At 37.3% G+C, this 18,339-nt stretch overlaps 1 protein-coding gene across 1 annotated transcript in view; it reads right to left on the reverse strand.

Annotated features, from left to right (window-relative positions):
• The window catches only part of CFTR (CF transmembrane conductance regulator), an 83,970-nt gene that overhangs the window by 27,819 nt on the left and 37,812 nt on the right, over window positions 1-18,339 (reverse strand). Inside the window, exons 12-19 of the mRNA XM_062491074.1 lie at window positions 15,051-15,145; window positions 12,408-12,494; window positions 10,798-11,530; window positions 9,576-9,704; window positions 6,894-6,931; window positions 5,685-5,938; window positions 4,568-4,647; window positions 238-388 (exon numbers count right to left, since the gene is read on the reverse strand). Of these exons, the coding sequence (XP_062347058.1) occupies window positions 238-388; window positions 4,568-4,647; window positions 5,685-5,938; window positions 6,894-6,931; window positions 9,576-9,704; window positions 10,798-11,530; window positions 12,408-12,494; window positions 15,051-15,145 (1,567 nt within the window). The remainder of the gene's footprint in view (window positions 1-237; window positions 389-4,567; window positions 4,648-5,684; window positions 5,939-6,893; window positions 6,932-9,575; window positions 9,705-10,797; window positions 11,531-12,407; window positions 12,495-15,050; window positions 15,146-18,339) is intronic.

The following is an 18,339-nucleotide window of genomic DNA, read 5'->3' on the forward strand; positions in this document are numbered from 1 at the left end:
CTTTGTTTTCAGCTGCAGTGGTGATAAAGCCCATTTTTAAAAAGGCCTTTTTAATTGCTCTTTGGCAGCAGAGCATTCAGTATTGGCTGGATCAGTAATAGCCCTGGCTTTAAGGAGATATGTGCTCTGCTCCCAAAGTCATCTTGCAAGAGAAGAAGCAAAAAGAGGAGAAAGGGTGAATCACTTCTCAATTGATTTTTTGTGGATTTAAAAGTCTACCAATTTTGCTGCTCCTACCTTCAGATTCCAGTTGTTTCAGCTGCTGAGAAGTGTGGAGGAAGTATGCCCTTAACAGAATAAAGGCTGCTATCACAGGCACTGATGCCAGGAAGATGTAGGGTTCTAATATTGAGACTACTGTTATAGCGCCAATCACAATCAGTATTAACTGTAGAATGAAAGAAAAATACTATTGATATAGTAAACTTGTCATTTTATAAACTAGAGGTTGGTGATGAATCTCAACGATGTATTGTTTCAACAAACATAAAGTGCTAACCTAAGATGATTTGCAGCTGAGAACAAAACTCCATGAAAAGATAATGAATAACTTGGACCAGATCCATAACCTGTTGCAGTAAACTGCCATCTTTTCTAATAGATGGAAGAAGTGTTTTCTGTAGTACAATCAATATTGCAGGCTTCTAAAATATGAATTCACACAAAAACAGTATCAGCCAGGCACTCATTCTCCACTTCAAATTGTAAGAATGACGCTTGCAATATCTGCAACCACCTACCAAACCTTCCAGTACTGTCCCTGTCTTCTCTGGACTAGGTGTGCAAGACTGTCAGGAGCTGAGTGACAGTCCCTGCAGGTTCTGGGCAAAACAGTCTTGCTGAGGGTCAGAAAAAGTGGCAAGTTGTACTTCTTTGCTTGCTCAAGGGACTGTAACTCATATATGAATCTAACACTACTGCTTGTCCTGACAGAAGACAGCAAATAAATTGCATGAGAACTTGTGATGTGATAAATCAGCAGTTTCAGGAGGGAAAAAAAAAAAGGTGTTTAAAGGTGTCAGATGACAAAAGGAGCAAAATTGTTTCAGGGTTAATCTATTTCAACCTACTAGAGACTACAACCATTTTTAAACCTTGTCCTCAGCAGCTCCAGACAGATTTAGCTAAATTTTGTCTTGATCTTTACTCTAAAAGAGTAACAGGTAGACTGTTTTTGTCTCATGTATAAATCTAAAGAAAATCAATTATACCAGTGTACATAAAGTAGCAGAGTTCTGCTTTGTATCAGGGTGTTACTTCTACCACTGAACAACTACTTCAAGCTGCAAACTTACCAGCATAAACCAACTGCAAATGGACAATTTGGACAAAATTCTGAACATTGCATTTAAACTTCACAGCAAATGACCAGTCAGCAAAGAAATAGATGGAAAGGAAAACTAATTTCACATTAAGAAGAAACCTGATGTGGGTGCTTTTGCTACTACAGCGACATAAACTCAAGGAAGCATTTAAATTCCCAGTATTCCAAGTTAGAGGTCTTTCATGAACAGGTAAGCACCTTCTAAGTTTCCTACCACTTTTTTTTTTCATCAGAAATCTGAGCAATGCAATAGCAGATTCACATTTTATGAAAAAGAATTGCATTACAGCTGAACTAGCTAAAAGAGGAATGGCTTTGAACTGAAATAAAGCAGGTTTAGATTAGATATTAGGAAAAATTTTATACTATGAGGGTGGTGAGGCATTGGAACAGTTTGCCCAGAGTAGTTGTGGATGCCCCACCCCTGGAAGTGTTCAAGGCCAGATTGAAAGAGGCTCTGAGAAACCTGGTCTAATGGAAAGTGTCCTTGCCTGTGCAGGGGGTTGGAACTAGATGATCTTTAATGTCTCTTCCAGCCCAAACAAATTTATAATCCTGTGAGTTCTTTCACTGTTTTCCTCATTTCTCTTAAAGGAATGATGATATGTGTGGGTTACCCTTGTGCAGGCTGTTTAGCACTGGTCTGCAGCAATGCAAGAATGGATTTGTGTTTGCTCATTACTTCAAACTGCAGAAATTAGTAACACTTTTATCTCTCTCTAATTGTTAAGAAGCAAATGAGCTATTCAAGTGATATGGAGCCAAGATGTACAGTTTTCATATTATTTGAGATTACAGTCACTCAGTGACTGTTATAATTCCCGCTTCTGTCATTTACTCAAATTTTGTAAAGGTCATGATGCCATATTGTTCTAACTGCTGGTCCCACAGTTATTTCACTAAAAAGTTGAATATGAAAATCTGTGTTATTTCATAAACTCCAAAGTAAACCTAAAGTCAGACAGAAGATGGTATTTTCTCTAAAAAGGCAGAAAAAAAAATCTTAACCATAAGCCAGCTGTATTGGCATATAGTTGAGGAATGGCAGCAGAGGATTCATGCAGCCCAGTTTAGTGCCCCAGATGCTGAGCTTTCAGCCCTGGGACAAAGGCTAGATGGGGAGACATGTTCCACTGTTTTCCTGTTTGGAAAATGCAGGTGGTAGTAGACAAAGCAACTCAGCAAGTGTTGAGGGTAACAATGACTGCAACAGCCAGTGTGATTAAGCAACAGGAGTTTATCATTTAGGGGAAAGCAGTCATCATCATAGGCATAAACATTTAGTGAGTTTACTATGAACTTTTGAGTGAAACTATTATTAAATATTAGGGACAAACAGTATGCATCAGCAGCATCTGACATGAAGCGTCTCCAAGAAACGAGGACTGGTTGATAGAACTGGGTTTAGCCTTAAGAGAAGGCTTAGGGGGAATCTCATCACTTTGTATAACTATCTACTGGTATTTATTATACTTATATAAATTATAAATGTTTCTGTATATGCACTTTGTCATTATTTATATAATTAGAAAAATATTGTTTATATAAATACTAGTAGGTATTTCTTGTGGACCATTTGTACTTGAGCCAAATTTTTTTAAATTGCACACATTGGGAAGATAAGAGACACAAGCTGAAATGGGCACAAGCTGAAATGCACAAAATTCCTTTTAAACATAAGAAAAAGGACTTTTAGTGTGGGGAAGGTCAAACACTGAGCATGTTACTCAGAGAACTTGGAGATACCCAAAACCCAGCTTGGTCTTGAGCAACCTCCCCTGGCTGAACCTGCTTTGAACAGAGGGGTTGGAGGGGTTCCAGGTCCTAGGTCCACACATCCCTTCCACATTCTGTGACTCGTCAACAATCATCAGAAGGAAAAAGTCCTATCTATAACTTCTCTGTATCTTTAAGAGGTATCTGGCTTTGTTAATTAGCAGAGTCCATGGAAGTCTGAATCTATGGAATACAAGAAGAAATTGACTGTGAAGGAATGACTGTTAAATTATTCAAGACAGTGGGTAGGTTCAAGGATCTTCAGCAGAAGAACCTGGAACGACAGGGCAGCTTATCATGCATGTTTAGAAACCTCTGTAGTTGAGACTGAGGAGAGAGGTGAATCTATGGGACAATAAGTTATAGCTAAACCTCTGAAAGGCATCAGATAGAAAAGACAAATACTGGGGTTTTCCTTATTCTTGAAAGGATGAAGAGCTAGTCAGTTTCTTGTAGAAAGCTTGAAATGTAGAGACAGACTAATAAACATGCTTCTGGAATAACATCCCCATGGTAGATCCAAATTATCTGAAACACAATGGTCATATCAGAAAAGACAGTAGTGATTCCTGTTCACACTGAAGATAATACTGTAGATTCAGAGAGTCCTGATGCCTATGTTTATTCATTCAGAAAGTCCTCATGAGATCAGCAGAACATGAAGCAAAGCTTCAGTGTACTTGAACCTCCTCATATCAAGCTGCGCTGGCCCCTCTGAAGTCATGAGTCAAAGTTATCAATTACTCACAAAGATATAGGGAAAGAAATTCTGTCTTTATCAGATCATCATGCTAGTAGGGACCATAAAGCAGGCAAACTCACAGATGGAGACAGGCAATCTGTACAGCAGAGTGTTTGGGTTGATTAAGTTGGGCCTGTCTATCGCCTCAATAATGTAGAGAGGAACAGGAGCACTAGGGAAGATTCGCTTCTATTTTTAAAATGCTCTGGGAAACAGTTCTATCTAAGAAAAAGCTGGCATTTCCATAGAAGATAAAGGAACAGAAAAGTCAAGAATATATTCAACAGAAGAGAAGTAAACTAAGGGTGATGCTAGCAAACTGGGGATAGAAGAGCTTAAGGAGGGGAAGTTATCAAAGTGACTGAATGCAATCAAATAATAGCATTAAAAACAGTCATCTTGACCCACGATAACAGAAAGAAACTAAGGAATGCCCTTTATAACTTACAGTTGAATCTGGGCAGCAGCAGGAATACTTGTCCAGTAGGGGTCTGCAGGGCAAAAATATTTCTGAGCCTGAGTAGTAAGAGTGGTTTGCATAAACCGTGGAGGTAAGTACACATAGAGGCAAGTACTCAAAAATGAAGCAGAAAAGTTGACCGACAGGATAAGCAGCTACGTAGAGACAGACTGAAAAAAATTCATATTATTTCTTTCACAAGATGCACAGCTGAAATATCACATATCTATAAGACAGCAAAAGTTATAACTTTTATTCTACGAACCTGAATGAAGTCAAATACTGTAAGTGGAAGTATGTCATCCAGTACTGCCGTATCTTTTGAGAACCTGTTAAGCATACCACCTATGGATTAAGAAGAAGAAAAAAAAAAGTCAAACCTTTTAATACCCCCAAATCCCACATTTATTATTTTAACAAAAGGTGCAGCATTTTATGAATACAAAATATTAAGTACAAGATTTTTTCAAGTACAAGCAGTTCCATTACAGTTTAGTGGAGCTACAGTTTATGTCCCTGTGGAGGAATTCAGCTGCACAATTTTTGTTTCAGATCTTTTCAGAAAAAAAAGCCAGGAAAATGTAACTTGAAAAAATAAACCACTAAAAGGGCAGAAACAGAGGTACAAAATGTAAGTCAATACCCCTTATTCAACAAGACCTGCTGATACACAGGTAATCTGCATATCAGAATTTGCATGGGTTTGTAACATGTTTCTTAATTTCTGAGTAGAATTACTATATGAAACATTATGTAACAACAAAATTAAGAACATAAGGGAAAATGAAGGAGAAGCCCGTTGCTGTATCATCATTTAGCTGTGTCTCCTGTAATCTAGTACTTATCAGTAAGAAGCATACAAGATAAAAATTTCATGTACAATGGGAGACTTGTTGCACCAGTTATATAATGAGCTTTATATCAACTCCCAAATTTAAATATACATACCACCATTCACATTAACTGATGTTTTATGCCATTTTAGTAGGACTATTCATAAAAAAGCACTATTTATCATCCACATCTGATTCCTTGTCACTCACGACATAGCTGACAGTATCTTCTCTACTGCAGTTTTTGACAAAGTCTATTCTTTAGAAGTTATTCTACTTTCATTGCCTAGAACAGTGAACGGTTTATTTTCTCCAAATTTCTTTCTTACAGGGTGATATTTCAGAATCAGAATTGACAACTGAAATATGTCACACTTAAATGGAATCAAGTTTCATTAAAAGATTCACAAATTACCATATGTGGCAGACTTATAACATTCCGCTGGACTGAAAATGTAAATGGAAATCAACACTGTCCTTTAACAGAATGAAAACCATTTAATTGAAATTAAATGCATAGATGAGTCAATCACCTCCCATCTCAGTTACCTGCTTTCAGAGAGTTGAAGGTTGACATAGGTGCATGAAGAACTGCATGCACCATCTTTTGATGAAGAGTTTTAGACACTGTTATAAGTGTATGCACAAGGGGCAAGCCTCTGAAGATTCCCATGGCAAGCAGGGTATCTGCCACACCCACATAGATGTAAATGATGTAGTAGCTGCTAGTATCAGTGACAATCACAGGAGGTTTGTCAGAGGTGCTGTTTTCTGACTGTGTTGAATTTGCCTTCCAAGCTGTCCTGTGTGATGGAAATTAAAAATAAACGCATTAGTGGAAATTGTGTGCTTTTTCTCTTTTATTTACTAAATAAAACCAAACAGTACTCCAGTGCCCATTTGTTTTAAAACCACGCTAATGGTCAGTTATAGATATTTCCAGTCATGTTTAAAATATTGTCATGTATATATGAAATATAAATCATTAATTGCTCTGGTAGTCTCTTGCAAATCTACTGCCTATTTACTCACTGACAAACCTAACCTAATCCAGGAAAATACACCCACTTCTCTTAAACAGAAAAATTAGTTTAAGTCTTGAAAAAACTGAAATACTATGGAATTAAAATTCTTTAGTTATGCTGTAAAAATCAAAGCCCTTATTGATTTAATGTGGATGGAAATCAGCAGAAATCACTCCACCTCCAGTCAGACTTACATCACCATATGTTTCTATACTCAACCACACAGACTCATTACTGCAGGACAACAACAGGGATTAAAAGCATTAACCCAGGAAAAGCCACTGGCTTTTCCACTGCTCAGTATGCTTTAACCTTCAACTGCTGACCCTGTAACTTCTGGGAATTCTTCATAGATGAGCAGAGGAAATTTTACAAGCAGGGTCTTACAGAAACTACTTCCTTGAAATGACCCTAATCAAGCCTTACCCAGCAGCTCTGAATCACGGTGTATTGAAGATAATCAGGTCCATGCTTCCCTAGAATGAGTTGACCCAGGAAAATCTTGCATACACTGTTGTGTACTCAATAATAAGGCATAAACCGCTCAACTGTTAGCACTTACAGAAGTACCAGATACCACCTACACAAGATATTTAGATCAACCACCTATGAACCGTTTTGTTGGCTATAAGATAGTGACTATCAACATAGAATTCTGGCAGAATTTATTATTTACAGAAAAAATAATATAAGGGATACCCCTGTTTCTCAGTAAATTATCACCACTACTTACTTTTGAAGAAACCATACTCCACCAAGAGAAGCAGCTACCTGTGACCAAAGAAAAGAGAGTCAGATTTTGTCTTATCACTTTATGTAATCTTTCTCTCTTATTTTTTTTCATTGACTTTATACCTCTTTTAAAAGGGAGCATAACAAATGGGTGGAAGTCAAACTTACTTGAAGCAAAAAACTTGTAATATCTCAATATCTTCGAAGACATCTATTAAAACATTAATGTCAAACCTTTACCCTTATTTTTACATTGATGTTCTTGCTAGCTGATGTCTACATTTGGTATATTCATTTGACTGATATTGCTTTGCTGTTTAGTTTTACATAATTTTCCATATAATCTATAGTAATATTTTTAAAATGTAGAATTAAACCCTTTTTATCATGAGGTGGTTCAGCGTTAAACAGGAATTTACTCTGCAATATATTCTTGTCTACCCACCAAGATACTGGAGGTCTTCATCTAGTCTATCACATTTTAGTTTGCTCTGTTCCTGACTATGATCATTTTTCTAAGAGTTGAAACAGTTTTTACATTTTCTTCCCATATATTTTATGTCACTGGTACAGAAATGCATTTTGGGAATACACCAACAAATAACTGAAGTCTTCTCTTTGGGAGCCACCTACTTTTGCATGTCATATATTAAACAACTCAAGATTGACCATGATGGTCCTAAATTTAAGTATTTGTAAGAGTCAGGCTTCTTTCACTATAATATTTTGACATCTCCCAACAGAATTCTGTTCTCATCCTGACTCCTCACAATGGAGGAGTTTTTCAGCCTTGAAGATGATGGTAGGTAATACTGTCACAGAATAGTTTCACAAAGCCTTTCTCTGTGTTTCCTTCCAAAACTGCTCTTCTTGCAGTTTAGCATCCCTAGTCTCTCGGTATTGCATCCATAAGACACAGTTTTGAGCTGCTGAAGTGAACTACACAACATACCCCTTGCAAACCTAGGAAATGTACAGTTGATGTCCTATTTATGGTGACCTATATGGACTCACCTTGGAATTTGCAATACAAAGAATCCATTCAAAAGCTAAAATAGCATCTCTAGAATTTCCACAGTAGTCCCACCCAGATCTGAAGGGTGGAAAAACACCACTTTCAATTTACTTGGATATTCATCACTAATCTCTCTTCATTGTCTCATGTTGGAAGGGTACAAACTGTTAGCACAGGACACATAAACACTTGGCATGGTATTTCAACTCACACACAGAGGTTTGCTCAAGACTGGGCTGCAGCTGGATATCTTCCAGCCCATTCATTTACCAATAGACTTTTACTTCAACGATAGTCATACTGGAAAGTTTAAATTGTATGGAAACATTTTTTGTCCTGAGATTTTTTTTCAATTAGAAGATGAGACTTTTGAACTTTTTAAAAAAGATTTCATCTAAAATAAGAGCAAAAAAATGTGTAATCAGCAATAGAAATATATGCTGACTATACAGGAATAAATTTGATATACCTTAAATTTAAAATTTCCTTTGCCTCTAAAACTCACATTCAGCTTTGCTTTTGTTTACATAGCCATTTTCCACTACCATGAAAATAAAACTTACATGATAAGAAGACCTACACATCTAAATACTGTCTTGCTTCTGGAGTTGGTTTAAAAATTTAGGATGTTAAACTAGATTTAAGCTCCAGGATTTATTCCTGGTCCAAGAGAACTAACTTAAATCACCTGCAATATAATATTAGTGTAAACTCAGAATACCATCAGTCACATCTTTCTCCAGTTAGGATGATATTAGAAGTTTGAATCTCACCACAGAATTGCTAAAAACCCTTTACTGACAATCAGTCAGAAACTAGACCTATATTCCTAATGAATTCTTCATTCAGTTAATTTTGAAAAATACCAAGAGAAGTCGGCACCATATCTTATAAGTTGACATATTAATACAGTTTCATTTATTTCCCACTATGAAACATGCTCCTTGCCTTTGAAAAATACTTGATTTAGTATATTTACTATAGAAGAGAACATTAAGAAGTTCTATATGCTAAAAGTGTTTCCTAAATTGAGAGACAAGACAAAAAGCAGGCAATTTCTGATATATGAAAAACAGTCAAATGTCCACAAACAGCCAGATGTTCTTCAGTACTTGTTCGGGTGTTTTACGCGGTCCTTGGAAAAAATCTTCTCTGCATGCTGCAGGAACACCCTTTCCATCTTTAACTGCCATCACAGGAATTCAACACTCTGCCTTACTCATAACTCTTCTTTCTCTAGGAGCAAGGTTCATTTTTCAAAGCAATTTTCCAGAATTTATGTATGTGCTCATAAAAAAAAATGTGGCAATTATTGTTGTTAACTCCCTAAAGCTCTGCAAAGATAATCTTTAATGAAAAATGGAAGATTATTCACCTGTGAACAAGAGACTTGCATAGGGCAATAATTCTTATTTATGATAGCAGATAGCAGAAAATAACCTGGATAATTTAAGAAGGTGGTTCTTCTGCTGCTGTGCACTAACCACTAACTTTGGGTAAGAAGTGTTCATCTAAGCAGTAGAAAGTCACTGCAATTTGATTTAGCAGCAGTTGTCAGTAAGTGATACATACAAGAGCTAATGTCTTTATGCTTTACCCATTTTCACAAAGAACAGTTTAAACTAACATCATTTGTTGCAACATGACACCAAGCACAGATTTTCTTACCTCAATTAAGAAGACAGTCACACACAAAATCAGAACAAAAATCAAGTTTTTGTGGATAGTAACGTATCTGAAATAGGTATTCCATGTAGTAACAGTACCCATGCTTTCAGCATCATCACTGAAGCATTCCTGTCAAAAAAACAGTAAAATAATATTAAGAATGCCAATAATATCTCTGTATGAGAATTTCTGACACAAGAATGCCATCATTCTTTCTGCTAACTCACTACAAATAATTGAGCTGAAGCATTAAATTGGCTGAAAATGGCTAGAGAGGAAGGTACTGACTTGTTGAGTTATCTTTGTTATAAAAATACAATCTAGAGATTATCTGAAATTTTCAGACAACGAGAGAAACTGAGATTTGTTCAGCACTAGCAGAATCAAAAATTATTAATCAATAGCCATTTTCTTTCAATGGAGAAATATTATTGTGATTTTAGAGTAAATATGCAAGCAGTTTGAGGGTTTTTTTTCTGTTAAGCTCAAAAGAATAAAGGGCAGTGCTTCAGAAAATAATGAATTTAGATTTTCCTTGGACATCTGTTTCCACCTAGGAAACTGCCCCAGAAAATTTTCCTATCCTGAGAAAATCAGCTGTCAGTTTTGAAAATAAAAGTAGTCCATCATTACCAATTGAAACTATGAGAAGAAAGAAATTTTGGTCCCGTTTTTGGTATAAAACTTAACCTCCTGTTTTTTTCTTTAGACCCATAAAGCCAGACTAAAATCATTATCCATTCATTATCTGCATCAGGACACAGGAACTAAGCAGTCTGACAAATTTATCAAATGTAATCAATTTTCAATTTTAAAAACTGTATTAGTACTTCAAATGTATTTTATTTTTTCCATGAGCCTTAATGTTTGAAAGGTAAATTTTGTATAAATGCTTTAAAACAATGTTTTTCCTAGTTATGGTTTCAAATTTTATTTTACCATAAGTAATCTGAAAGGTAAAGTGCAGGCGATGTAAATTCTGTATTGAAATTTCCTACAGATAGCACTGAAAAATGAAAAAAAATGAACAAAAAATAAGGCAAAATAAGTTTATGAGGATTTCAATGATTTGAGTTTAAACATTTTTACAGGTATTCAAAAAACATATTTCACAGAGAAATGCTGCATTAGGAAGAAAATAGTCAAGCAGAAAACCAGAGGAGTATATTACACTAACCCATCACCATAACCATACCCAAGATGAAATCAAATCAACACACACCTTCAAATCCTCTTCATTGATTTCATCAGTTATGTCCAAGACGCTGTCTCGAGACACGCGCCTGGTGTAGATATCTATCTCAGAAGACAGGTTTGTCTGAGGCACCATAGACATTTTCCGAAATGCCGTACTTCCCTTTTTGGAAAAGTTAGGTCCGTAGTTCACAGAGGTGCCCGTCATCAGGTTCAGCACCGACTGCCTCCTCCGCCCTTGCAGTAGATGGTCAGCCTTGAGCATGCCAGTCCTCAGCAGAGCCACGTCCCCCTGCTCCAAGTCAGGTACCAGCGAGAGCCTCCTCTCTGGTGGGTCGTTGTGGCCATCTTCTATCCCATTGACCTGCATCCCGTTCTTCTGCACTACTGAGAACTTCCCATTTGCATTAAGGGGGTTAATAATTATGGAGTTCTTCCTTTTGTCATTAAAATCTGATTTTTGTTTAAAAGATTGCTTCTTTATTTCGTTGCGTGATCCTGTGCCTTCTCCTTCAATGGAAAATCGTCGGAGAGTCTCAGTAAGGATTGAATTTCTTCTCTCTGCACTGAACTGATCAAAAGAATCAAATCCCATCAGCTCTGAGCTGAAGTCTGGCCGTTGACCCTGCAGTTCAGAAAATGTTCCATAGAAATAGCAGCTCCCTTCATGCAAGATTAATATTTTGTCAGCAATCTTTAAGTGTTCCAATTTTGAAGTAACTAAGATCCTAGTTTTATTCGCCATCAACTTGCACACACAGCTGTAAAAGATGGAAGTGTGAACACTCAGACTTTTTTGTTCTCATGATTAAATGACTATTTTATCCCTTTCACTTCCAATTTTTTACCTGCTCCCAGTATGAGCAGACTTGGGCGCTCCCTCAAACTACAAAGGAGATGATTAAGCTGAGATATGTAAAGGGTGAGTACTTTATCACAGGAACCAAAAAAGGGGTAAAATTTAATCATTTTCAGGTCAATCCAGAGAGCACAGTTCATCATTAAGTACTTGTTTTCATCTTAGGGTTACTCAGATCTGCTGATCTGAGACTTAAGAGCATTATTCCAAATTAAAAATTTAAAGATTACAGTGGCTGAAAAGCTCCTGGATAGAAGTGTGTGTCCTTACTGTTTTCATCAAAAGGACAAGCAAAAAGTCTCTGACTTGGGCCAACCTGCTGCCAATCTTCAGCAGGCAGTTTCAGGTGATTCAACGTTCTGTGATTAGAAAAACACATCAAAGTATAGCTTTTTGTAAAAAATTATACTTACAAAGCAGATTATTGTTTTAGAGTGAAAGATTTTCTGATAAAAAGACATATCAGATATAAAACCACACACTTTGAGAGTATGAGCTTACAGCATGCTCAATATGTTGAGATGGAAGAGGGATCAGTAATGCTCACACCTGGCCCAGGCTTCTTCCCCACACAGGGCATTGTCCTACCACTAACACAAAATACTCAAAATATATACATAATACTACAACACAATACTATTAGAAACCCTAAAAGTGAACATCCCAACAGATATAATTTTGATCACTTCAATATTTTTGTACTGTTATTAAAAACCCTTCATTTTACTTTGTGCTGCTTGGTGAGATTCTTAAATACAATCCATCAAAACATACAATACCTTTCAAATATCTCTTTTTCTGTAAAAATGTCTAAGTGTCCAAAAGGAGAATCCAGGAGATACAAATCAGCATCTTTGTACACTGCCCTGAACAGAAAAAAATGGAAATGGCATTAACTGTTCATATCTCTTATAAATTTAAATTAATATAATTTTAGAAGAATGCCTCAAATCTTTTAATTGATAGACTTCCTACAGCATCAATATGGAGGTGAAGTTTAACATTAAATGAGCTCATAAGACATCTTTCAATAAAGCCTTTTCTTGCTGCAGGTCACACTACAAACTAACTCAGTTTTCCATTAAATTCTGTGCAATGAAACAAAGCTGTCTTTTACACAGGTTACCCTGGGTGAAAGAGATCTCTATGGCCTGAATCTGACAGTCCCCATCAATGAGCATTTCAATGGGAATTTAATGTCTACAGTAGTATCTACTGGTGCCTGAGGGAATATTGCATATATGTAAATGAACATGTGAAAAGACTTAGGCCTCAGCACTTAATTTCAAAGGTACTTTAAAAAATGGTGAGCAAAAACAAGTGTATTAATGAGGCATGGTCTTGCAAAGAGTATCTGCAACAGGACTGTACAATATTTTGAGTTGAAGACATCAAAAAGGACCTTAAGCTGTACGTACCTGGACATGGCTCACTGAGACCTAAAACTCTGGTTAAGAGGGTTTTAAAAAAAAAATGTGAATAGAAGTTCAAAAAGATCCCCTGCCTTCCACGGTGAGAATGAAAATTATTATGTGATATCAATCAGAGTATAATTAGTAAAGAAATCCAGACAGCTGCATTTCTGTATTTTTTAAAGTATGGTAATCAGTTTGAAAATATTTAATCATCAAGAGAAAAAGTCCTCAACATTAGCTCATTATGTTAATAAAACTAGCAACTTTATTGAAAAATCTTCTAACACAATGGATTTCACTGACCATATATTATGATGTAGTGGCTGCACAACAACAAAAATTCACCCTGTTCTGAATGCTTTAATCAGCAAGAAGTTTGCAGGAGTTTATTACTACAATTTGTGTGTTGCTACTGGCTTTAGGGTACCAAGCCTGCAAGCTGACCCAAGTCCAGGACATGTGCTGTGTTTTTCCCTTGGTCCTTTCTTTCCCCCAGTTGCAGCTGCAGGCAATGACAGTGCTCTGTAAGAAAGACAGACTCACACAATCTCCACCTGCTTCTCATGACAGCTGCTTGATGTCACTTCTGTCACAGATTCTCATTTCATTTGACCTTGCACAGACTACATGAGATAAGTTTAAGCAGCCATAATATATATAATTTTGAATGAATGAATGAATGAATGAATGAATGGAAGGACATAATGTCCAGTTTATTGCCCAGGTACAACCCAGGGCTGTACTCCTGAGTTTACACCCCTAACTTTTCAGAGCTTTATCTGCAACCCACACCTCAATACCCGCACACCTTGTAGCACACTCAGCTTGGCCTGGAACCAGAGCAAAACCTAAGACAGTCACTGTCTTTACGATAGGTAATTGTTTTAAAAATTACTATTCTACAGCTGACAATAAATACATAAATTCTGTTTCTCCAGGAAACTATGACCATCGGAAAAGTTACAGACATGATTTTCCATAGTATCTAGGAAATAGTCCAAGTAAATGTTGCATTATACATGAAAATCTAAGTGGGTTTTGTAATTTTGGGGTTACATGCTTTGAAAGCTTTGCCTGATCTTCCCCTCCTCTTTCCTCTTACTTAGAAACCAGAACCATCCATATGCCTCTTCATTCTTGTAAACCCACACTGAAGATTGCCGGTTTTAATGATCACATCTTTTAGCCTCACATAGACATGTGCATCTTCCATGGGATGCCAGTGTGGGTCACTATAAGGTGATTTTACTTCTACAAAGTGTTTCTGGGCATGGGAATCAGCACAATTTGCACTTGGCACAGAAATAAGTGGGGCCATTTACACATCAGAGCTGTCATTACTGAATTTCTGACAATAGCTAAGTTATTCTGCTGAAACACATAGTTAATTTATAAGACAAACACCTATGTTATTGTTCTGCAGACCTTCAGAATTACTTACTAACATCGAAAGGTCAAACAGACAAGGCAGTTATTCATACATACTGACTAGTCACTGCTTTCTACTTTTTCTTATGACAGAGAGAAGCCCGAAGTGTTAGCATAAAATGCTTTGGAACATGGCTGGTTTGGGTTTTTTCTCAAATTATTTACCTGCAGACAGGCACTATGTCCTTGATAGATATATAAACCACTTCAAAGAAATGCCATAGCAGGGAAAGATCCTGGAATATTTATTTGCATCTTTCTATCGGTTTCTTCAGTACATAAAAAGCTACACTTACAGGTCTGAATTTCCAAAGACATCTTGCATCAGGGAGGGAAAAATTCATCTTATGCTTCTGCATTTTTCTGACATCAAACTTTTAAAATTCAGTAAATTAATGTGTAGGTGTATCATAAACAAAATTGCATAACAGAACTCAGATATCTGATAATAAAATCAAGTTCCTGATATATCTGGAGGATATTTATTTAGCAGGACATAGTCCACGTGTATTTAAATGCTTAGTCATAGTACATTCCATATGCGTGAAACAGTACACATATTGTAGAAGAGCAAAATACCTTGCCAGTGAGATTCGTGCCCGTTGACCTCCACTCAGAATGATTCCACCTTCACCCAGCAGTGTATAGTCTTTGTCTGGGAACTTGGAAATATCCTGTCAACAATTTTTTTTTTTTGAGAATCAGTATTTTCAATATCCAAGAAACTCAAGCTACGCTTGATAGAAACATAGTGTACAATTGTCTACAGACAGGTTGGACAGCAGTTGTAAAAAAAAATTCCCAGAGAGGTTTATTTATTTCATTTGTTTATGTAATCAGAAATGGTGATAAGAGAAAACATATTCTATTGCAGAAAGCAATCACAAGCTTCAAGATCTTAAGAACAAATATTTGTCTGAATAGTTAATCTCCATAAAAGCAAGGAATGTACCTTCATACAATGTCAGTCCAAGACATTAACTGCTCAACTGTTCTGTCAAGTAATGATAAATGCACTTGCTGCTGAAGTTAGGGAAAGCAAGAAGCAAGCTCTGTTTCTGAGCCCTTCAAAACTGACAGAAATACACACTTCAGGCAGGTTCATGGAAAAAGGCTTGACAAACATTCCTAGCCAGGAATGCTCATGGTTTGCAAAAAGTTTGGGAACCAAGTTCCACTGCTTGGGCTATAAGTTATTTAGAAGTCATGACTGCATTAAAAACTAATCTTTAAAAGGATTAAAAGCAGAAAATACCATTTCCCTCTCATATGAGACACAGAAAGAAGAGGACACTCTTGTGTCCCACTGGCAGGGTAGCCAGAAATTTTCTTGAGGGGAGCATTTAGCACAGAAATTGATGATCCGTGTACACCACAGAAATTCATGGAAGTGGAGACAAGGAGAATGGCTGGTGCTCCTGAAGGCTGTCTAGGTTTGCTACTTTTAGAGTTGCTTTAACAAAAAATATTAACTCTGCCTTCAAGCCTTACCTAACCTGCATCTGTAAGCCAATACAGCAACACCACTATCACTGTGGTAGATGTAGTTTCAGCGGACTTTTCCCAGAAACCGAGGCCGGATGAGCTTCCTGTGCCTCATGGCACCCAGGCTTCCTGGGAATAAAATTTCAGGGCAGTTTGCCATGCATCGAGTGGGTATCCCTGACTATGCCGGCAGCTCCCAGTGCCTGTGCTCACTGCTCAGCAGCACCACACTGCCTGTGCACACCTTCCAGCTCCCAAGGCAGGGATCTCCTGCAGCCAAGGAAGCTGGCTGAGGCATCCGGCACCAGACAAAATCAGCTACAGTTCTCATGCACCACACGTATTTTCCTTTCAGTGCAGCTTCTGGGGGAAAATAAGGTGGCATGCATTATCCCTCAGAACCTGAGCTTCTGAGAGCGATCTTCAGGCCGTGCTCTGGAAGGGGTACCCTGTTTTGGGGTCTCATCCTGCAGGCGGCCAAGAGGCCAGCAGGAACTCAGCTGTCTGCATGCTCTCTGCAGCACCCACAGAAATCCTATGGCTTCCAGACTGGGAGACCCACGAAGAACTCTCAGGGCAGTACTGCCTGGGATTCTGAACCGAGCAGCCCTCTGTAAGTTCATATTTCATACAAAGTAATATACAATCCAATTTTGATGGCCCCTGCTGTGATTTTTAAGGTTGATCACTCTCTCTTGGGCAGCCTGTTGGCATTCCAGGCCTCTGAGGTTTTACAGAATAAATAAATAAATAAATAAATAAATAAATATCCTTCAAAAAATGTTTCCTTCTTCCTCCCCTACAAATTGCCCTGACCTCAGGGACAGAGTGAACAATGCTGTTCAGATTTGGAACAGTGACAGATGAAGGGTCCAGCCGCTCAAGCGCTAGAAATTGACTGCCTGGTCTCTCAGGAAATGGGAGATTCTCACAACTCTTTAATTTGATAATAGCATTTACTTCCTGACTCAGAGGATTCTGACCCTAAAGTCAAGATGCTCTTACGTATGTAAAATCTATTGCAGGTGATTTTTAAATTATTCTCACATTAATTAGTTTTTCCCCGTCTCGTAAATGGAGTCACACAAGCAAATGCTTGGTATTAACACAACAGCTCAAGTATTTGCAGAAAGAGTAATGAAGAATGCAGAAGATTGAAAAACAGTGCCAGCAACAGTTTTAAAGAAAAATTTTCTGAATGTGACAAAATCACCTTCTCTTTTAAATGAAGCATTTAGAGAGAACATTTGAAATTCTGGCATAAAATGTTTTTGGCATTTCTTTGAGACAACCTGGTCAGATCACTTGTGGTCCCATTATGTGTGCAGGAGTCGTGTTACTCATCTGTAACTTTCACATTAACATAGGGGTTTGCATGATTAAGCATGCAGATCTCTAAGCTGATTTAAGCTGCTTCCCATTTCTATCACTACTGCAGCCTGTAATGGTGATGGTGCCTTTGCTGTTTCCTGATTTCACTCCATCCCAAAAAACCCAGGCAAAGAACTGGGCCCAGCATGTCTTCTCTTGCAAACAGGGTAAAATCCCAGCTCTACTGAAATTCATTCCAGGGTTCCCACTGCTTTAAACGTTGAGGGATTTAGTCAGATATATTTCTTTGCAGGTGTGTCAACATGGAATTTTAATCAGACTTTTAATGAGTTCCCCTTCTGCTCTCTCTACCCTTCACCTCAAGATAATATATGGCATGAAACAGACAAAGAACTTTTCAGGCTGTAATTATAATAATTAAAAAATATTTAGTAATTTCTTTCAAAGGCGTAAACAAAGTAATGAAGTCCAATAGACACACAATGCTATTTGTTGGAACACACATGACCTATTGTAAAAAAGTACATAGGGCTGGTCCAAATACATCCTTGCTGTCATTTTATGCAGGAAGTGAAATCAAGCCAGGGACAAACCTAATGTAATGATGCTGAATGGCACAAAACTCAGCATATTAATGAAATATGAAGTAGCTACTGGATTTTCTTTAGCATATTTATTTCTAAATGCTTAAATTGAGCATCGGTAACTATTCATATTTGAAAACCCCTACAGTTCCTGCAGACCTTAATTACTTTTGTGGATGCTTCTAACATGAAGCTCTAATAGGAGCTAAAAAATCCCACATTGCACACTCAAGGAGAAGACACCCTTTTTAATAGCTATTTGCATTTTTTGCTGTGAAAATGCCATATTCATCTACCTCAGCAGCCAAGGGATGGCCCTTATAGTACCTTTGGACTTGGTAAGGAAGAGAACAGCCAGGATAGCTTCATGGTGAACAGGAAACATGATTTTGTTATTAAAAAAGAAAACCTCAGAATGGACTTCACACTCCAAGTCTTTTCTATAGATTAATTGTTATCAGAATCAT

This window comes from Cinclus cinclus, chromosome 4, assembly GCF_963662255.1.
Source record: "Cinclus cinclus chromosome 4, bCinCin1.1, whole genome shotgun sequence".
In the NCBI taxonomy this organism is placed as follows: domain Eukaryota; kingdom Metazoa; phylum Chordata; class Aves; order Passeriformes; family Cinclidae; genus Cinclus; species Cinclus cinclus.